Source organism: Candoia aspera, chromosome 2 (assembly GCF_035149785.1).
Source record: "Candoia aspera isolate rCanAsp1 chromosome 2, rCanAsp1.hap2, whole genome shotgun sequence".
Classification (NCBI taxonomy): Eukaryota; Metazoa; Chordata; class Lepidosauria; order Squamata; family Boidae; genus Candoia; species Candoia aspera.
Window position 1 is genome coordinate 1,273,247 of NC_086154.1, and position 22,182 is coordinate 1,295,428.

General features: G+C 47.0%; 2 protein-coding genes across 2 annotated transcripts in view; both read left to right on the forward strand.

Moving 5' to 3' along the window:
• The window catches only part of LOC134491913 (zinc finger protein 595-like), a 610,720-nt gene that overhangs the window by 157,410 nt on the left and 431,128 nt on the right, over nt 1–22,182 (forward strand). The window lies entirely within an intron of this gene.
• Nucleotides 1–22,182, forward strand: part of LOC134488783 (uncharacterized) — a 42,448-nt gene that overhangs the window by 12,052 nt on the left and 8,214 nt on the right. Inside the window, exons 6-12 of the mRNA XM_063291128.1 lie at nt 1,359–1,474; nt 2,009–2,169; nt 5,214–5,378; nt 12,965–13,360; nt 13,551–13,676; nt 14,048–14,071; nt 15,047–15,253. Coding sequence (XP_063147198.1) covers nt 1,359–1,474; nt 2,009–2,169; nt 5,214–5,378; nt 12,965–13,360; nt 13,551–13,676; nt 14,048–14,071; nt 15,047–15,253 — 1,195 coding nt within the window. The remainder of the gene's footprint in view (nt 1–1,358; nt 1,475–2,008; nt 2,170–5,213; nt 5,379–12,964; nt 13,361–13,550; nt 13,677–14,047; nt 14,072–15,046; nt 15,254–22,182) is intronic.

Consider the following 22,182-nt stretch of genomic DNA (forward strand, 5'->3'; position numbering starts at 1 on the left):
ATTTTAAAAATTCCCTCCATCCCTGAATTTCTGATCTTCTGTTTGCTCCCCTCCAAGAGGGATGTGGAGGGTCTACAATCCCCCCCCCCACAGATCAGAGGCTTCTCCCAAACCCAGCGGGGAGGAGTTGGAGGGTTGCAGCCTCAGGGGCCCCGTGCAGAAGGTCCCCTTCCTCAGATGGACCACTTGATGGAGGGAAGGTGAAGAGGGGTCCAGGGGCCACTTTCTCAGTAGGGGGTCAGGAGGGGAGTCCCTGAAGGATTTGGGTTGGGACTGGACTTTGGAGCTGGTTTGGGTGGGATCTGGACCAAGGAAGGGGTCAGCAGGAGGGGGACCAACCTGAGGATGATCCCGAACTGTTCAGGGAGCTAAAACGGGAAAGGGATTGTGAAGCGCCGCAAAGATGGCAGGAGATGCCGTGTCCTTCTGGGGATGTCCGTGCAGCGTCTTTTAAATGCGTTTGGGTGTGGTCTGTCCTTGCGTTCCAGGAGTGTGGATGATGGCTGTGTGTCCACGCCTTGTTTCCTAAGTCTCCAGGTTTGCAGAAAATCCTTCAGGGTCCCCTCAGGGTGGGATATTTTATTGTACTTTGTTTCTTCTAAGGACTGAGATGACTGATATTTGGGGGGCTCAGTGGGGAGGCGGAGGGGCCTCCTCGTCTCAGGTCCTTCCCGCCAGCCGCGGGGAATCTGACTGTCCTGGCCCCCCGAGGACAGGACAGTCGGATCAGCCCTGCCAATCAACCCAGCAGCAAACAAGAGCCCAATCAAGGAACTCCCAAGGAGAGACACCAACACAAGCTGGACAGTAAATAAGCGGAGAGCAAGGCCCACTCCCTCTTCGCGCTGAGATGTTGCCTAGCCTGGCAATGAAACATCTGCAAGAAAACTACAAGGCTCAGGGAGCACCAAGGACTCCAGAGTGCAACCCCCATTTTGCCATCTACTCTGCTAGAATATCACAGGAGGTTTTGTCAAAAGCTTTCCTGAAATCAGGGTACACCATGGTCACCACGTTCCCATGGTCAGCTAACCCAGTCACTCTATCCAAAAAGAAGATTGGCTTGGTTTGGCTTATCCTTGATAAACCCATGTTGGCCTCTGCCAAGCGATGTGTTCTTTTCTAAACGCTCACAAGCCAATGGCTTAATAATTTTCTCCCCACTTTTGATTATGTGTGATCTAATCAGTGTCAACTCCTAGTGACCGCAGAGACAGGTTTTCTGTACGATGATCTGTCCTCAGCCTGGTCCTTCAACAGGTTTTACCCAGTATTAAACCGTTCCCTTGGCTGCCCTCGAGAGGCGGTCCAAGGTTATGCGGCTGAGATACGGGGTGTCTCTCTCTGCTTCCACTTAGGAGTTGCTGCGGCTTGTAGGTTGGAGCCTGAAGGATGGAGCTTTCACGCCAACGGGCGAGGCCCTCTGGAGAGACGGGCTCTATTTACAGCCCTGTGTGATGAGGGAAGGAGCTCGGTTGCTCTGCAATCTCACCAGCGACTGACGAATCTCTTGACGTTAGGCAGCCAGAGCCAGCGGAGCAAGAATCCCAGGACCCATCTGAAACAATCAGGCAGAATGAGGGAAGAGAAAAGTTTGCAGGTCAAAGGAAACGAAAAAGTTGTGAGAGAAACCAGTCCATAACTGAGCGTGAAAAAAGCTCACCTTTCCAGCGTGCCCATAGTGAAGACTGACTTGCCCAACAAGAACAGGAAGGAAAAGGAAAAGGAAACTGTTCAAAGAAGAACGGTAAAGTATTTAAAAATACTTCAGACTTAAATAAGCAATGTATAAACCACACTTGTAGTTTATTCGTTTAGTTGCTTCCGACTCTTCGTGACTTCGTGGACCAGCCCACGCCGGAGCCTCCTGTCGGTCGTCAACACCCCCAGCTCCCCCAGGGACGAGTCCGTCACCTCCAGGATGTCATCCACCCACCTTGCCCTCGGTCGGCCCCTCTTCCGTTTGCTGGGATTACAGTCAAACCGCTGCTCTTTCTTTGCATGATAGTGTCAACATGGAAGATCATCTGTATAAACGTACAGAGTGTGGAAAGAGCTTTGCTCGAAGCAGCCGACTTGCCTCCCATAAAAGGCTCCACGCAGGGCAGAAACCTCATGAATGCCCGGAGTGTGGAAAGGCCCTCCGTGAACTTGGTGGCCTTACTATTCGTAGGAGGAGCCAGACGGGAGAAGCCATGTGAATGCCCGGAGTGTGGAAAGAGCCTCAGAGTGAATCGTTCTCTTACGTCCCATGACAGGATCCACGCTGGGGAGAACCGCATAAATGTATAGAACGTGGGAAGCGTTTTAGTAAGAGCAGTACCTGAACTTCTCATGAAAGGATCCACAAAAGGGAAAAACCACGCAGATGGTTGGAATATGAGAAGAGCATCGAGGAAAAAAATAACTACCTTCACGTGAGAGATCCAGACAGCGGATCTGGCTCCCGTAGTGTTGCACTGCCTGCTCCAAACCCGTTGTAGTTTCACACAGTCGGCCTCACCTCTGCAGCCAAGTACGTAGCGTCGTTGGTCACGGTGGTGGGACTATCCGCATTTCACATAAAGGTCGGTTTGGAGTGGATGAGGTGGTTGCTAGGAATGTAGTCCTTAAGAGCACAGCAGAAGACAGAAGCGAGAGCCAGTCTGGTCTAGTGGTCAAGGGCGGCTGACTAGGAATCGGGAGACCGTGAATTCTAGTCCCGCCAGGAGGGAGGGAGGGAGGGATTACGGTTACCCTGGGATCAGTGTACAGTCCCAGTGAGAAGCAGGTGCCTTTTGCGTGTGAGGTGTTTAAACAACCTGAGGAACTCAGGAGGGAAGAACTAATAGCCAGAGACTGGACTGGGGTTCTCGAGGAATAAAGATATTTAAAAGGAAAATGCTTTGATTACAGAGGATGCCCTTAAAGGGCGCAGCATACAGTACTGATGTTTGGAGAACAAGTAATCCACTCGCTATTCAGCCAAATAAATTATTCAAGGAGATCCTGTATTTTAATATCTTGTCCTCTGAGTCCATCTATTGAGTAATAGAACCGTGACAATGAGTTGGAAAGGGCCATTTAGGTTAATGAAGTCCACACCTTTGCTCATTGCAGGAATCTGAAATAAAATACTCTAGCCAGGTGGCTGGAACACATCAAGAGAGGGGAGCTTGGAGCCACCACAGAACTTTATTCCTAGGACGATTTTTTGAAAAAACACTCAGCTGAAATCTGAATTCTTGTCACTTAAATCCACTATTCTTCATGGCATCAGATATCTGAAAAAGTGTTACATGCACCCTCGATCATCTTTTTTCAAGGCTAAACTTGCCCGTCTCCTTCAACCTTCCTTCACTGGGCTTAGTTTCTAATCCTCTGAAAATCTTTGGCATCCTCTGAACCTGCCCAGTGGCTCTGGAGCCTTCTTACAATGTGGGCCCAGAACTGAACACAGGACGAGAGGCGGGATCTGACCAGCGCAAGACCGAATGGAACCACTGCAGCTCCACCTCCAGCAAAGCAGCCAAAAATTTCATTTCCCTTTTTTGTAGTCTTTCCACACATATTCCATTTTCAGTCAACTAGTATTCCGAGATCTTGTTCAGAAACACCCTTACCAAGTCTGGTATCCCCTGTACTATTCCTGTGCATTTTATTTTTATGGCTCAATGAAGAACTGTGCACTTGTCCGTTCAATTTCCTTCGGTTGCTTCCAGCCCATTTCATTAACCAATCAAGATTTTTTTGAATTTTATTTCCCTTATCTTGGGTGTTAGTCATCCCACCCAAATTTGCATCGCTTGCAAACTTTATAAGCATTCCCTCCATCTCTTCATTCAATTCATCAAAACAAGACTGAAGAGTAGAGGACCCAGGAGGTCCTTCCGGGATCCCACTTGGGACCGCTTACCAATCTGATGAGGAGCCACTGATGAGCCCTCTTTGGGTATCCTTCTTTAGCAAGCTTAATTGTCATGTCATCCAGCCCACATTTAACTTCCTTGTTAAAAAAACATTTTGTCAAATGCTTTGCTGAAGTCAAGATATATGATTTATGCCACATTCCCTCACTCTACTAAGGAAGTTACCCAATCAAAACATTAGATGATTTGGCTAGCAGGATTTGTTTTGGACAGATCTATGCTGACATTTGGTGATTACTGCATTATTTTCAAGACGCCTGCAGAATAACCTGATGATCCTCTCTACAGTCTTCCTCAGTATTGTGTCGGATAGCTAGAGTTCAAAAACAGGTCAAAGTAGCATTGTTCCAGGGGGCATTTGGCACTTCTTATATAATATATTTTTTTTAAATTCTTGATCTTATTTATACCTTTTTTCCTTTGTTGCACCCTGCCCAAAGAGCATACCCCAATCCATCAGGACTGCGGTGTGCTATAAATACTGTAAAAATTAATAAAGCTTGCATTGTACCCATAAAATTACATAAATGCCAAACTGGATTGGCAAAAAGGAGATACACTGGCACATATTTTCATTTTTTGTGGCAATGCCCAATTAACCAAAGTTTTGATGTAAAAGTTTTGATGAACTTCAGAAAACCACATAGTAAACTTTTAAAACAAATCCTGAATTAGGGTTTTTGTCTATATTTCATACAACAGATTTTAAAAAGGGTTGTAAAGGGGTGTTAAATGCCAGCTTCAGTTTTTACTGTTAACAACTCGATTTGTCGTTGGAAACTCTGGAGAATGAAAGCACATGTTTGTTATATTTTTTCCTGATAGATTGTCCCCATCAGCACAAATGTTCTTTTCAATAAAGATATTAAATGTGGATTAATGTATATGGTCTGTTCTGTATTTTTTAATGTGTTAATGGGAATAAGTCTGATCTGGGCAGAATGGAGAGGAAGGAGGACTTTGCTTGATTCTGACACCAGACTTCTGTGGTTGCAGCCGAGGACCGCATTGGCGGTGGTTGCAGCTGCAGCCCAGTGGTTAGGCACGACCAGCTTGTGGTCCACCAAAAACCGCAGATCCCGTTTGGGTGTCCTGCTGCTCAACTCCACCTCCCCCATCCTGTACTACATTAACAATCTATCTCATCCTCCCTCCCTCCCTCCCTCTCTCTCTCACACACACAGCAACAATGGTCTGGAGGTGGCCAGTGCTGCGCTAATGTAGTTTATACCACGGAAGGACGCAAGTGGTGCCATTGTGAGCATGAGGCGTCATTACAATCAAGTGCCATTCATCCCCCAACAGAAGTCCCAGAAGGGCTCCGGGATGCAGCAGTCAAGATCCGCTCTGTGTCCAAGCACCAGTTCAGGACTTCGGTGCTTCCCTGGCTTATACGCCTGGGTGTCACCAGGACCTTGATGACTCCTCAGCCCAAACTGCTGAAGGACCTCCCCGAGCACTTTCGTGCAGGTGCTAAATAACATGGGGAAAATCACTGAGCCCCACCGTAACTTGGTGGATTGACCTTCCCCTTCACCAGCTGCTATTCTCATTATTACTATTCACAGGAAGCCAAGGCTCCTTGCACTTTAGGAGAGAAGATCCCCACTTGCACACTTCCTCTCGCTGCTCCTAGAAAGGCCCCTCACTGTCCTAACAGCCAGGAACCACGCTGAGACAAGGAATAGGTCTCTAGTACTTTATTACTGCTACATTAGACAGAAAATCCTAACAAACTGAAGCAGCGTGGGAAAAACCCAGACAGATAAACCCCAAAGGTTAAGGCGGGCCCGATCTCTGTCTCTTTGAATGGCTGCTTAACTGCTCAGTACTACGCATGTGTTTTCCCCCCTGGATAGGGGCCCCCTCCTGCTCACCATCAGTGCTCATGACATCTCCCTCCCCTCCAGATTTACATTCCATTTCAGCCCCCTCCCTTCCAGAGGTCTCATGAGAGTCCATCTCTCCCTCCAAGCTCCAATGGGAACTGGGCAACGATGGAAATTCTTCAAAGGAAAACTCCTCCAAGGATGAATCAGTGCTGCTCTCCAGGTTTGATGACACTTCTGGCCCAGGTGGCTGCTGCTGGAAAATAGCCAGATAATTAGAAGAGTCGTCCCCCCTCCCTCCTGGGAAATGCACGCCCGAGGTGGAGGGCTGCGGTTCCCCCTCCTCCTCTGTTTCTGGTCTCAGAGCCTCAGGCGGGGGTGGAGGTTGCCAACTTACGAACTCCTCTGCTTGGGAATCCTCTGCTTGCTCCGCCAGGTGAGGAATCTCTGGGAGAGTGCGAGGCTTGGGTTTGTGAGGGATGAACCCACGTTGGTACATGCACATCTCTGGCATTCTCCCACGTGCGCTCTTCCTCAGGGTACCCTTTCCAGTGTATGAAATATTGGATGCCCCTTCCCCCCCTCCTAGAGTCCAGAATTTCCTCGACTTCGTATTCCTCCTCCCCCTCCACAATTACTGGAGGGGGGGCAGTTGCAATCGCAAGGCATTTGGGGGAGGTTCCTTGGCTAGCAAGGCTCTGTGAAAGACTGGATGGATTTTCATGGATGCTGGCAGCTTTAAGCGATAAGCCACTGGATTTATCTGGTGCACCACAGTGAAAGGGCCCACAAACAGAGTCCAACTTCTTGGAGGGTCTGGTAGAGGTCAAAAACTTGGTAGAGAGCCACACTTTGTCTCCTACCGCAATCGCTGGCCCCTCTTGTCTGTGAGCATCTGCAGCTCTCTTGTAAGCACTCTTTGCCCTGTTCAGCTGCTCCTTTAACAACTCCTGTGCGGCTTGTTGCTCTTTAAGAAATCAGCCGCGGCTGGAACAGCTCCCTGCTGGGAGGAGGTGGGCAACACCGGAGGGTTAACCCCGTAGAGTGCTTGGAAAGGAGACATCTTGGTAGAGGATTGCACAGAGTTGTTATAGGTAAATTCTGCCATGGGGAGCAGGGCTGGCCAATTGTCTTGCTGATAAGTGGTGTAACACCTGAGATACTGCTGTAACCATTGGTTGACTTTCTCAGCTTGCCCATTGCTAGCAGGATGATGCGATGATGACAGGTGGATCTGGACCCCTAATGACTGGAAAAGGGCCCTCCAGAACCTGGAAGTGAACTGAGGGCCTCTGTCACTCACCAAGTGATTTATCATGCCTCTATACCTAAAAACATGGTCCATGAACAACTGCGCTGTGGCTTGTGCAGATGGGAGGCCCTTGCAAGGAATAAAATGCGCCATTTTAGTGAAAAGGTCCACCACCACTAGTACGGAAGTCAGCCCCTGGACTGGGGGTAAATCAGTGATGAAATCCATAGAGATTGTATCCCAAGGCCTACTAGGGGTGGGTAGGGGTTGCAAGAGTCCTGGGGGCTTCCCTGAGAGAGGCTTGGCTCGTCTACAGGTATGACAAGAAGCCATGTAGCCCTTTATGTCTGCAGTCATCCTAGGCCACCAGTAGTCTCTCAGAGCTCTATGGAGAGTTTTGAAAACACCTCCGTGGCCTGCCGTTTGATGGTCATGGCAAAGTCTCAGTACTTCTTCCCTCAATGAGGGGGGAATGTATAATCACCCACTATGCCAGAAGATTCCTGCCTCCACATTAAAGGGGGAGGCAGTGTCTTGCGGGTCCCTCTGGAGGTCATCCATCCTGGCCCTGGCATACAGGTCCTGTTGCTGCTGAGCTCTGACTCTTGTAATAGGTCCTCTGCTTGTCTGCCTGCTGCTAAAATCTCTGTCTGGTTCCCCCTCATAGACTGCTGAAAGTTGTGAGGTTGTAATATAGTAGCCTGTACCTCCTGGTGAGTAGCGGGGGTTGCCTGAATGGATCGAGATGGGGCATCTGCCAAACAGTTGTGCACCCCGGGAACTTAAGAAATAACAAAATTGAAATAGGAGAAAAACTGGCTCCATCTGATTTGGCGTGGGGTGAGGGATCTGGTGTTTTGTAGAAGCTGTAAATTCTTGTGATCGGTGCAAACTTTCACAGGAAGGGCTGCACCTTCTAGCCAGTGCCTCCACTCTTGAAATGCTGCTTTAATTGCTAGCAACTCCTTGTTAAAAACATCATAGCTTCTCTCTGCTGGTGAGAGCATGCAGGAGAAAAATGCACAAGGTAGCAATGTATTCTCGGTTTTGTTTGTATATTGCAATAAAACCGCAGCAATGGCAATATCTGAAGCATCTGAATGCATTATGAATTGCTTTGTGGGATCAGGGTGCTTTAAAAGCAGCTGGGATGCAAAGAGTTGCTTAAATTCTTGGAAGGCTGCTTGCTCCCTCTCCCCCCAAATGAATTTTGATCCTTTCTTCAAAAGCTGTGTGAGGGGTTTAGCCCTGTCACTAAATTTATTTATGAATCTCCTGTAAAAATTGCAAAACCCTAGACATCATCGTACCTCTTTCACATTTCGGGGGGGGGGGTTGCCAAGAGACAATTGCCTAGACCTTAGAGCTCTGTGGAGGGAAACCGATGGAGTTTCCCTGGTTGGAAGTTGAGGTGGAGGTGGCTCTTGGTTCTGCTGCTTGCCCCGGGGCTCTTACGGAATTTGCTTGGCTTCTCTCTGGGCAAGCTCTCACCAGGTGCCCCGGGACTCCGCAGTAGAAACAGAGGGCTCTCTCTCTCATTCTCTGTCTCTCAGCCTCGGAAATAAGCCTCCTGCTCACCCTGATAGGCATTGGCTCCTCTGGTCCTGAGTAAGGAGATGCTGCAGAGAGAGCTGGAAATCCTGGAAGTGCTCTGAGGCCCCTGTTTCTCCCTGGCTGTATCTGTCTGAGCTCTTCTAGCCTGGTGTCTACAACCACAGAAGGTTGATATAAACCTTCTAGGGTAGCTGGTGTTCCCTGGCACACTAATTCATTTTTAATTTCTTCATCCAGCCCCTGTTTGAATTGTTCTTTCAAGGCACTCTCATTCCAGTCCAGATCTCCTGCTAACAGTTTGAAATCAGCAATGTAGATTCACACTCTCTTGTTGCCTTGCTTGAGCTTCCGAATTTCCCGGCTGGCAGTGACCTCTCTGATCGGGTCGTCAAAGTGTGCTTGGAACCCTCCCAGAAAATTCTGGTAGTCGTTGAGAATTGGGTCATTGTTTTCCACCATGGGAATAACTCATTTGGCTGCTGGGCCCTTTGTTGTTGTTTATTCATTCAGTCACTTCCGACTCTTTGTGACTTCATGGACAAGCCCACGCCAGAGCTTCCTGTCGGTCGTCAACACCCCCAGCTCCCCCAGGGACAAGTCCGTCACCTCTAGAATATCATCCATCCACCTTGCCCTTGGTCAGCCCCTCTTCCTTTTGCCCTCCACTCTCCCTAGCATCAGCATCTCCTCCAGAGTGTCCTGTCTTCCCATTATGTGGCCAAAGTATTTCAGTTTTGCCTTGAATATCATTCCCTCAAGTGAGCAGTCTGGCTTTATTTCCTGGAGGATGGACTGGTTTGATCTTCTTGCAGTCCAAGGCACTCTCAGAATTTTCCTCCAACACCACAGTTCAAAAGCATCGATCTTCCTTCTCTCAGCCTTCCTTATGGTCCGCCTCTCGCAGCCATATGTTACTACGGGGAACACCATTGCTTTAACTATGCGGGCCTTTGTTGTCAGTGTGATGTCTCTGCTCTTAACTATTTTATCGAGATTTGTCATTGCTCTTCTCCCAAGGATTAAGCGTCTTCTGATTTCCTGACTGCAGTCAGCATCTGCAGTAATCTTTGCACCTAGGAATACAAAGTCTTTCACTGCTTCTACATTTTCTCCCTCTATTTGCCAGTTATCAATCAAGCTGGTTGCCATAATCTTGGTTTTTTTGAGGTTTAGCTGCAAACCAGCTTTTGCACTTTCTTCTTTCACCTTCATCATAAGGCTCCTCAGTTCCTCTTCACTTTCAGCCATCAAAGTGGTATCATCTGCATATCTGAGATTGTTAATGTTTCTTCCAGAGATTTTAACTCCAGCCTTGGATTCCTCAAGCCAAGCATGTCACATGATGTGTTCTGTGTACAAGTTGAATAGGTAGGGTGAGAGTATACAGCCCTGCCGTACTCCTTTCCCAATCTTAAACCAGTCCGTTGCTCCGTGGTCTGTTCTTACTGTTGCTACTTGGTCCTTATACAGATTCCTCAGGAGGCAGACAAGATGACTTGGTATCCCCATACCGCTAAGAACTTGCCACAATTTGTTATGGTCCACACAGTCAAAGGCTTTAGATTGGTCAATAAAACAGAAATAGATGTTTTTCTGAAACTCCCTGGCTTTTTCCATTATCCAGCGGATATTGGCAATTTGGTCCCTAGTTCCTCTGCCTTTTCTAAACCCAGCTTGTACATCTGGCAATTCTCGCTCCATGAACTGCTGAAGTCTCCCTTGCAGGATCTTGAGCATTACCTTACTGGCATGTGAAATGAGCGCCACTGTTCGATAGCTTGAACATTCTTTAGTGTTTCCCTTTTTGGCTATGGTGATATAAGTTGATTTTTTCCAATCTGATGGCCATTCTTGTGTTTTCCAAATTTGCTGTCATATAGCATGCATTACCTTGACAGCATCATCTTGCAAGATTTTGAACAGTTCAGCTGGGATGTCATCGCTCCTGCTGCCTTCTTATTAGCAATGCTTCTTAAGGCCCACTCAACCTCACTCTTCAGGATGTCTGGCTCTAGCTCACTGACCACACCGTCAAAGCTATCCCCAATATTGTTATCCTTCCTATACAGGTCTTCTGTATATTCTTGCCACCTCTTCTTGATCTCTTCTTCTTCTGTTAGGTCCTTGCCATCTTTGTTTTTGTTCATATCCATTTTGGCCTGGAATTTACCTCTAATGTTTCTAATTTTCTGGAAGAGGTCTCTTGTCCTTCCTATTCTATTGTCTTCTTCCACTTCCACGCATTGCTTGTTTAAAAATAATTCCTTATCTCTTCTGGCTAACCTCTGGAATTTTGCATTCAATTGGGCTGATTCAATTGGGAATCAGTGATTCCTCCTATCACTGTTGCCTTTTGCTTTCCTTCTTTCTTGGGCTACTTCTAGTGTCTCAGCAGACAGCCATTTTGCCTTCTTGGTTTTCTCTTTCTTTGGGAGGTATTTTGTTGCCGCCTCCTGAACAATGCTGCCAACTTCTGTCCAGAGTTCCTCCAGGACCCCATCTACTAAGTCCAGTCCCTTAAATCGATTCTTTACCTCCACTGCATATTCCTGAGGGATATTAGTGAGCTCATATCTAGGTGATCTGTGGGTCTTCCCTATTCTCTTTAGTCTGATCCTAAATTGTGCAAGAAGAAGTTCGTGATCTGAACTACAGTCAGCTCCAGGCCTTGTTTTTACCGACTGTACAGATGTCCGCTACCTTTGGCTGCAAAGGATGTAGTCAATCTGATTTCGGTGTTGTCCATCTGGTGAAGTCCATGTATAAAGCCGTCTCTTAGGTTGTTGGAAGAGAGTGTTCGTTATGCAGAGTGAGTTGTCTTGGCAAAATTCTATCAGCCTGTGTCCTGCTTCGTTTTGTTCTCCCAGGCCATGCTTACCTGTAATTCCAGGTGTCATTTGACTGCCCACCTTAGCATTCCAGTCTCCCGTGATGAAAATAACGTCTCTTTTAGGCGTGTTGTCCAGTAGGTGCTGCAGATCCTCAAAGAACTGCTCTACTTCAGCTTCTTCAGCATCTGTGGTTGGGGCGTATATTTGGATCACTGTGATGTTCGATGGCTTGCCCTGAATTCGAATTGAGATCATTCTGTCGTTTTTTGGATTGTATCCAAGCACTGCTTTAGCCACTTTACTATTAATTATGAAGGCTACTCCATTTCTTCTGTGGTCCTCTTGTCCACAGTAGTAGATCTGGTGGTCATTTGATGTGAAGTGGCCCATTCCAGTCCATTTCAGTTCACTGACGCCCAGAATGTCTATCTTTGATCTTGACATCTCACCAATAACCACATCCAGTTTGCCCTGGCTCATAGATCTTACATTCCAGGTTCCAATGGTGTGTTGATCCTTAGAACATCGGATTCGCCGTTCACCACCAGCACCGTCGGCCGCTAGCCGTCCTTTCGGCTTTGAGCTAGCTGCGTCATCACGTCTGGGGCTAGTTGAACTCATCCTCTGTTCCTCCCCAGTAGCATTTTGACCATCTTCCGACCTGGGGGTCTCATCTTCCAATGGTATACCGACATATCTCTGGTTGTACCGATCCATTTAGTTTTCACGGCAAGAATACAGGGATGGGTTGCGATTACCTTCCCCAAGGATCGCAGTTAGTTCGCCGAAGTCGTTGAAGTTAGTCATGGAATATAATTCTTTTACAAAAGCTGCCAATTTTTCTATGATTTCTGATCATTGGTGTAACAATTGCTGATCTTGTCTCTGTTTCTTACTTTTTTTGAAACTGAAAGGCTGGGATGTTTCCTGGTTTTTCTGCATGTCCATGTTCTTCTGTTTGCCAATTTTATGTTCTCTTGGAATTCTTCCATTTCCAGTAATTTAGCTTCTTGCCGTTCTTTCATCGGGTGTCTTTTGGGGTTACATCTGCGATCGTATTTTGACATCTAATTGTTCCTTTCATTTAGTATTTTCTCCTCTTTGTTTTGCTGTCAGTTTAATAAACGGCCCCCCATATACGCTTTCCTTGTTTCCCAAATGGTTATGTCAGAGATTCCCATTTCTGTAGGATGGCGCCATGAGATCGCAACCCATCATTCGTCCCCCCTCTGAAAGAACGTTTTGCTCCAGAGCAGCACGCAAATAATATCGGATTATGCTCCGTGAACGTCCTTGGAGGGATTTGCCCCTCGTGAATAGGGGGCGTTAAAGTCTCGGAGGCCGAACACGCGTCTCTTCCGGAGTCGGACTGATGCCTGGCCGGGAAGAAGGTCCAGCCTCTCTCGGTTGGGTTTTGCAGTCTCCAAACGTCCATCGGGGCCAGTCCACGTTTCCTGCCTTGAGTCGATTTATCTAAATTCAGACCTGAGAGTCCACTGGTGTCTCCAAAGACAATATTTCACCCTCTTCCAATTCTATAAACGTTTGAAAAAGACTTTTGTAGAATTAATCTTTGCTTTTATTTGGTAGAGGCCAAGTTTGTTATTTTGTCTCCATTCCGTAATTTAAAAATTAAAATCCTTCCTGCTTTTGGCCCTGCTGATTCTCCCACATCCTTCCTATCTCCTTCTGCTTCCCCCCCAGCCAAGCCCACCGTCACCATCTCCCCCACCAAGGCGGACCCCGCGTCCCCCAACACCATCCTCCTCTGCACCACGACGGGCTTTTACCCCCTGGAGATTGACATCCGGTGGCTGAAGAACGGGCGACCGGAGAAGGAAGGCGTCACCTTCGGGGAGGAGCTGCAGAACGGCGACTGGACCTACCAGCACCAGGTGATGCTGGAGACCCGGCCCGAGCGTGGGGACGTCTACGCTTGCCAGGTGGGGCACGCCAGCCTGGAGGCCCCCGTCACCATCCAGTGGGGTAAGCTCCTCCCTGCCCTCCCCTCCCTGCCCTCCCGGTCTGGGGACGCCATCCTGCCCGAGAACAGGGCACCGCTGGGGCTGGCAAGACCCCCCCTGAGTGCAGAGCCAGAACAGACCCCCTGGAGGATGCTGGCCCTGATCCTCCTGCTCACGCCGGGCTCCTTCTCCCTCTCCCTCTCCCTCCCCAGAGCCACGTTCCTCCAACTCTGCCAGGAGCAAACTCTGGACGGGGGCCGTGGGGGCCGTGCTGGGGGTGGCCTTCCTGGCTGTGGGGCTCTCCCTCTACCTGAAGAGCAAGAAAGGTGAGTCTTTGGGGCTGGATAAGGAGAGATGGGGAGGGGATCATGTAGGGGAGGCATCTGATCAAGATGGCATAGAAGGTCTTCCTGGACCCCCCCAGTCCCAAGGCTGGTGGCCCCACTGAGCCACCACAGATCCTCTGATGGCACTAAACAGCCACAGAAAGAGGGAAATCCTTGGGGGGATCCCTTGAGGGCATGATCCTGAGTAATCCGTTGCCCAGATTGATCGGAAATTTCTTTAGGAAGCTTTCTTCTTGGAGAGGCTGTAAGCAGATATAATGCAACATATTATGGGCTATCTATTGAGAGTAGGACCCCTAAGTGCTCCAGACCTTTTTCAGTATTGGTTATATCTCTCTCTCTCTCTCTCTCTTTCTTTTCAGCAACCTCCATCCAACAACCTGCAGGTGAGCACTTTGCATTCCCCTCCAGTAACTAACGGGTTTTATTCTGTCTTCTCCCAAAAAATACCTCTTAAGTAACTGCAGGAGCCTTGAATGATGCTCAAATCCTCCATGCTGGGAATTGGGGTCATTTACTTTCTGCAGCAAAACTTTCCAAGATTATCTGGATCCCCCAAATCTTTTTCTGAGGTCTTTGGTCACTTTTCCTTCCAGGGGACCCCAAAAGGTGATGCAATTAAAAACAAAAACACACACTAAAACATTGTCCAGGATGTTTCCCCCTTTTGGGAAAGTGCAAAAGGGAAGGAAAGGAGGGGGACCATTCAGGTCATTGGGGGAAGGGGAAGGATCACCCCAAATTTGTGGGCTGCCCTCCCTTCCTGACCCCTTTGCCATTTCACATAAGTTCTGGTAAGTTGCACGAGGCTCCGTCCTTTCCTGCCACCCCCATCGTAGCACCACCTTCTTGGTTAACACAGTATTGAATATCTGGGGGGGGGGGAGGCCTCCTCTCTTGATTCACTCCCAAATTAAGCCAATTAGGGATAAATTCCATGTCAGCAACATCACTCTGGAGCCTCCCTTTGCAGCCCCTCAGCTGACCTCGGACCCCCTTCGAGTCCCGGGAGATGAGAGGGGAGGAATCCCTGGTCCTTCGCAGCCTTTTCCTCCCTGCAAGGGGCGGATTCTCCCTCCATCCGGTCCCTGTCCATCAACCACCCCCTGCAGGGTGGGCCTTCCTTGTGGGAGCTGAATGGGAAGGGGAGGGGAAGCCAACCCCATGTTTTTTTGCAGACTCTCCAAAAAGATCTTACCTATATTTAATTGAAGGTGTTACCATATATTCTAATTTTCTCCCATATTGCTTTCTTTTACAGCACTCATGAGTTAATCCTGCTACCACTTCCTGCTGTCAGATGCAAAAGGATGTTTTTTTCAGGAGCTGATGAATTTTTGCCTCTTTTGCAACCCTTGAAGGATGGAGGTTTGAGGCGGTGGGTTGGCGAGAAGAGGAGAATCGCAGCCGGGACCCCGGCTGCCTCTTCCTCCACGCTGATCCCGGATCTCCCTCAACCCGGCCCTCCCCATCCTGGCTGCTCCCTGGACATCCGCCTGCCTGCCCCCTCGGCCAGTCCCGAACCATCTCTGCCTCCCTCTTCGCGCGGCATCACACTGACAACAAAGGTCCACATAGTTAAAGCAATGGTGTTCCCCGTAGTAACATATGGCTGCGAGAGCTGGACCATAAGGAAGGCCGAGGTCTTCCCTATATTCTTGCCACCTTTTATTGATCTCCTGTTCTTCTGTTAGGTCTCTGCCATCTTTGTTTTTGATCACACCCTTTTTTGCCTGGAATTTACCTCCAATGTTTCTAATTTTCTGGAAGAGGTCTCTTGTGCTTCCTATTCTATTGTCTTCTTCCACCTCTATGCATTGCTTGTTTAAAAATAATTCCTTATCTCTTCTGGCTAACCTCTGGAATTTTGCATTTAATTGGGCATATCTCCCCCTATCACTGTTGCCTTTTGCTTTCCTTCTTTCTTGGGCTACTTCTAGTGTCTCAGCAGACAGCCATTTTGCCTTCTTGGTTTTCTCTTTCTTTGGGATGTATTTTGTTGCCGCCTCCTGAACAAAGTTGCGAACTTCTGTCCAGAGTTCTTCCGGGACCCTATCTACTAAGTCCAGTCCCTTAAATCTATTCTTCACCTCCGCTGCATATTCCTGAGGGATATTAGTGAGCTCATATCTAGCTGATCTGTGGGTCTTCCCTAATCTCTTTAGTCTGATCCTAAATTGTGCAAGAAGAAGTTCATGATCTGAACTACAGTCTGCTCCAGGCCTTGTTTTTACCGACTGTACAGATGTCCGCCACCTTTGGCTGCAAAGGATGTAGTCAATCTGATTTCGGTGTTGTCCATCTGGTGAAGTCCATGTATAAAGCTGTCTCTTAGGTTGCTGGAAGAGAGTGTTTGTTATGCACATTGAGTTGTCTTGGCAAAATTCTATCAGCCTGTGTCCTGCCTCGTTTTGTTCTCCCAGGCCATACTTACCTGTAATTCCAGGTGTCATTTGACTGCCCACCTTAGCATTCCAGTCTCCCGTGATGAAAAGAACATCTCTTTTAACTAGGTAAGTTTTAACTTTTAACTACGTAAGTTCAAATCTTTTAGGGAAAGGAAAGGATTGTCAAGCCTGTAACAATAAATTTCCTTTCAAAATCCAGCAAAATTCAGTGATCAAAAATCCCTGCTGGTCCCATTCTCATTTGATGATGGTGCTTGCGATAAAAAAAAATGTCAAAACAAGTTTGGGAAATACTTTCTCCAATTCATATGTTTCAAGAGTATGGATATCTATCTTGCGATGTTATTTTGAACAAGAACAGGTTACTTAATTATTTATGCTTCGGGGGAGGGGAGGGGAGGCAGTTTTCTGATGTAGGCAGATCAAAGGAGAAGTTTCAAGAAATTTCTCTAATCCAGGAATGTCAGAGCAGGATGCCAGGCGGCTGCATCTAGTCCTAGAACAAGCTGCAATGGGAAGAGGCAGGAGAGGCCCTGGTTATAAATAAATTGCAAGGACTTGCATTGTTGAAATTCAGGATATACATTCTCGTTTCAGATGACCCTGTTAGCATTTGGAATATTTTTTTCCCTCCACATTCAATGCTACATTACATCTCAGCTCCTCTTTACATTTTGTCTTTGCTTGTGTTCTTCTAGGTTTTGCCTTCTCATTATTTAATGATATCTATATGTACTTATGCATTTACAAAAGCTCTTCAGAGCTGATCCATCTCAGGCAAGTAAATACAGGCCAATATGTTGTCATGCATGGGAACATTCACACAGTGTAAAATTGGCAATAGAATTTCCCAACCTATTCAAATATTTACTTATGTTGGTGAAGAACTATTATTATTATTATTATTGGTATGAAATACTAGCTGTTTATCTGAAGCAGCTGGAAAAAAGAATATTTGAAAAAAAATCTTGAGATAATTGGTTTTAAGCTTCCATGATATTAATTTCTAAACAAACTATTCCAGTTGTGCAAACCCACAATTCAATTTTGTAATAATTTGACTTATTTATCCATTCAAAACAGATTCATGAATCAACATATCCTCTATCAAAAGGGAAGGAAGGAAGGAAGGAAGGAAGGAAGGAAGGAAGGAAGGAAGGAAGGAAGGAAGGAAGGATTTCCCAGCGCCCCTTTACTCTGAATCTAAAGTCTCCATCAGCCGTTCTGATAGAATGGGTAAGTCTTGCAGTCAACTCCTGAACGCAACTGATGGGGATTCAAGGGGATACAATGCAGTTCAACAATCCAAGTAGAAAATCTAAGCCACTTGCAGAGGGCTGTAAACTACTTTGCTTCTGTAATAGAGAAGAAGTTGAAGAAGCTGTGGTAGTAAATTAGTAATGGGTATAGTAGTAGCTCTGATGGTAGTAGTCGAACCGAGAGGAATCCATATTTGAACAGAATATAGACCCTATGTCTAGCAAATGAGTCAGAGCCCTAGACTTTCCAGCCAGGTGATATAACCTTCAAGGGTGACTCAGGTTCTTACTTATGTGGAATAGCTTCTTTCACTATTTAATTTGTTCAGTATCTAAAGTAAAGGTTTAATATTAATTCCTGATTAGAGATTTGGACAACTGATATCCTGGAGGATGGAAAGCTGATTGATCATTCAGTTGTTGTTATCTTTGTCAGTTCTGGACTGTCCATTCTTTATGGATTGAGGATTTAGAGATACATAACAATAATAATGTGTTATTATATATTGATTGTATACATAATTCCAAGAAAAGCACACATATACATTAGCATCTGAAGTATTTGATTCTTTGATTTATTTGAGAAAAATCCCCCGAGTCTGTATAATACATCATATACTGAGTCATATTATGATAACTGATCACAGCTTAATTACAGTTGGGTCCTTTTGAGTTGATTTTAGTGGATCTATTTAAACTCACTATAGATACATTCCACTGCAATTTAAATATATTTGTCCCATAAAGAGGTGCCCTTTGGACGCTTAATAGTCCTTAAATAAGTAGGGGCCTCATTTTTTCCCTCCAAGGTCAAGCCTAAAAATGCTAAAGAGTCAAAGTAGCAGCATGAGGATCAGCTATTATATATTTTTTATTTTTAAAAAAATATTGTTTTACTTTATGAAGCTTATATGTCACTCTAATTGCCAATCAGTTCTGAGCAGCTTATATTCATATCACGCATAAGCAAGGTTAAACTATCCAAAATCGTAATAATGGTACGGCCTTGCCTCCAGGTACAGTAACTCTAGGGTAATCCATTCCAATTCATTCCTTTGATCAGAGGCAAATTTGGAAAAGCAGAGCTCCCTCCTCCCATTATTTGGTATAACAAAGCCCAAAGACCATTAATGCCGGTTTATGTGTCTGTGAGCACATACAATTATGCCAGCAAGACGTGCACAAACCTTCATAAAAACCAATGCAGCATTTTATTATGCATTACTTTTAAAAATCTATATTTTAAAATGCTGATAGTTTTGTTTTGTGACAGAATATGATGAGGAAACTATACACGATACATTTCAGATAGAAAGACTGAAGGGATTTTGCACGGGACACAATTGGCTTTTACGTCTTTCTTCCTTTCTCTTTCTTCTTCTTTCTTTTTTTGGGTGAGGGGGGAATAGATAATGTCTCTGTTCACATTCTGCCAAAGAAGTGGAGAAACAGAGCAGAAAGCAAATTTTGCAGAGGGTTTAGATTTCTAACAGGTTATTAGCTGCCCACTCTGTTTCAGGTACAGTATATAGCTGATTGTATAAAAATGAACTTGAAATATTGTATGGGGTGGCTTTTCTTTTGGACACGTTGCCTCATGCTCCTGGAAAGTCCACCACGCTTTGCAAACCGTAGCAGCTCAGAGAGAGAGCGAAATGAAGTATTTTTCTATTTCTAAACTCAAAGACTGTTGGAGTCTAATTTGTTTCGAGTTTTGTCGCTAACAAGGCTGAGGTCTTCCGTATATTCTTGCCACCTTTTCTTCATCTCTCCTTCTTCTGTTAGGCCCTTGCCATCTTTGTTTTTGATCATACCCATTTTGGCCTGGAATTTACCTCCGATGTTTCTAATTTTCCGGAAGAGGTCTCTTGTCCTTCCTATTCTATTGTCTTCTTCCACTTCCGCGCATTGCTTGTTTAAAAATAATTCCTTATCTCTGTTTCACTCTGTTTCAGGTACAGTATATAGCTGATTATGCCCAAATTGTCCTGAGATATGTCTGGATCTGGGGTCATGCCCATGGCCTTAGGGCTGGGGGCGGGTGGGGGGAAAGCCGCGCTATTAATTGTGGTATTGGTGGCATTCAGCCCATTTCAAATCAAAAACCCATTTATATTTCTTTGCATGAGATGAATGTATGACAGTCCTAAGCGCATGTTCCTGTTCCGTTTGTCCATTCAGGTGGATGTGACAGTAACTTGAATACCCACATAGGTTTGTAAAATATTTCATCTTTTTCCTTGCAACATAAATGGGCACTTAGGAAGTTCTTCCCGTCCAATATTTTTTTCAGCAGTTTCAGGTATGATACTTTTTTTTTCTGTACAGCAAGCTTTATCATTCAGGCCACTGTCCTACATCTACTCAGCAGCTGCAGGCATGACATACCCAGTATTTATGGATCAGGCTAATGCATTTTCTTCTTTTCCCTAATTTACTGAAATAAACTGTTATGCAACATGATATTCAGTGTAACAGAAAACGAATCTCCCATTTGTCTTCCAAATTGTTGTGACATTTATTCCCATCTTGTTTATTAAAGTATATAAACAGGGGTATCTGTGGTCTTTCTGTGCCATTGACTAAATCCAAAGTGCCCAGTAAGGCAACCTTATTTAGAAGGCATAGACAGCTGTTACGGCAAGTTTATAATGGTAGATGCTTTGATTAGGCAAGCAGACAATCCAGTGAAGCTGGGAGAAGACTAATGTCATGTCCCCCGTTGCGATGTATACATACATCATAATGGGGAACATGCCTTTCCGGTGAAGGGGAGGGGGGGGGAAAGAATCAGTGCTAATCCCATAAGCACTGAAAGACAATACAGATAAAGGACAAAGGAGCCATACCTTTGCCCTGACCCGGGAAGCCATCATCCTATCTCCCTGACATCTCTGCATTACCACAGGGGACACACCTGCTCCGGACACAGGAAGAGGACAGAGGCGATCAGCGCTAATCCCCCTGATTGCCCATCGAGACTCCGGAATCACCCCCTGATCGCCCATCGAGACTCCAGGTTCACCGTCGGTCAGGACTTTGGGACAATGGGGGGTGGGGAAGGATCAGGTCTGCACCGCGGGTATTTACTGGCTCCCTCGCACGCCATGTGCTCATTCCCGTCTTTCTCCATGTCTGCATTCTATTCTTAATAAACCAGATATCCTTAGCCCTGGCTGGTGAGTCTGTGTTTTTTCTGAATAAGGCAACCATCACATAAAGATGGGAATCAAAAAATTATTTTCCGCTAGCACCATTCCAGATTTCGTCTGTGAGGGATCAAAGCTGGCGATGGAAAGACTCAACCCACGAAGAGGTGGCTACCAGAGGACCAGCAACGGGGCACCCGACTCCAAGGCATGGGCAATCGGTGAGCACCCTATTCCCAGACGGTACAAAATCCAGGAGGTTCGAGATCAAGCTCGGAGGAGGAGGAGGCCGGAAGGAGCAGGACACCTGAAGCCACCAGAGAGTCGCAGGGTGAGTGGGTCACCCTGGACGAGATGCCGGGATCCCTGCCAGGGACACTCGGGGCGTCTAGGAAGCCACGGGACCTGCTGTCCTCGACAATCGCAGGAGCGGAGGGAAGGCACCAGATCGGACGAACCGAGGAAGGCTCCCAGACAGCTGAGAGGCTGAGGATAATGGAGGCGAGGCTGGAGTCAATCGAACAGCTGTTCCTGAGATGGTGGCGTGGGAATCCCGAGGAAGGGGTGAGGTGGAACCAGGTACCAAAAGTTCATCACCCCCCCTCCCACCCCTGAGACGCGACAGCCGGGGAGAGGAAGGAGATGGCAGGAGGCTGAGGCAGCGCCGGGCAGAGTTCACCTCGCAGAATCCGCCAGGAGGTCATCTTCCCCCCCTCCCACCCTGGAGACGCGACCGCTGGGAAGAGGCTGGAGCCGGCACGAGACGGAGGCAACGCCGCCCGGAGTCCGGCTTGGGGAATCCCCACACTGAGACCAGAGAACCCCAGCAGCCCGAGGTACGTCCAGACAACCAGATGTGGTTTGGAGCCCACCAGGAGCGGGGGTGAAAGACTTCGGGGTCAAATTTGACGGGGACCCAGCAACATTATCCTTCTTCCTAACAAATGCCAAGAACTACATGGAAGAATTTGGGCCATATTTCCGCTCAGAAAAGGGCAAAATTAATGCCATTGCTAACAAACTTAAAGGAAGGGCGGCTGACTGTATGTGCAGCTATGCCAAGCAGAAGCCCCAGAGCTCGATAACTTTGATGAGTTCCTCTGGGCACTAGATCTGCACTTCAGAGACCCCTTGGAAAAGGAGAGAGCGAAGAGATCCCTAAGGGGAATCAGCCAAGGGCAACGATCTGTAGCAGATTATGCCATGGAGTTTAAAGCACTGGCTGGAAAGGTGGTGGACTGGTCGCAGTCTACCCTAATTGAACGTTTCAAAGAGGGCCTGAACTTGGACGTTCTGACGTGGGCATTATGCAGAGATGACCCAAACACTCTACACGAGTGGATACTGCTGGCCGGTAAGGCAGAAAATGCCCAGGAAACCTTCCTACAAGCCAAGAGGGTGGCGCAACAAGCGGCGACGGTAAAGGGACCCTGAACCGCTGCAGGGCCAGTGAGGCCAACACCCCAACCCTGGAGAGAGGAGAGGGAGCGACGGTTCACCAAGGGGCAGTGCCTTCGATGCGGGATAGAGGACCACAAAGTGGCAGCGTGCCCGAAAACAAAGGTAGTTGACAGGCCAGGAAAAACGCTGGGCAAACCACCTGTAGGGCCCAAAAAGATGCCAGTGGTCAGGGGAGAGATCAGAGCAAAAGAACTACCTTACTCCAGTGAAGAGGAGGAGA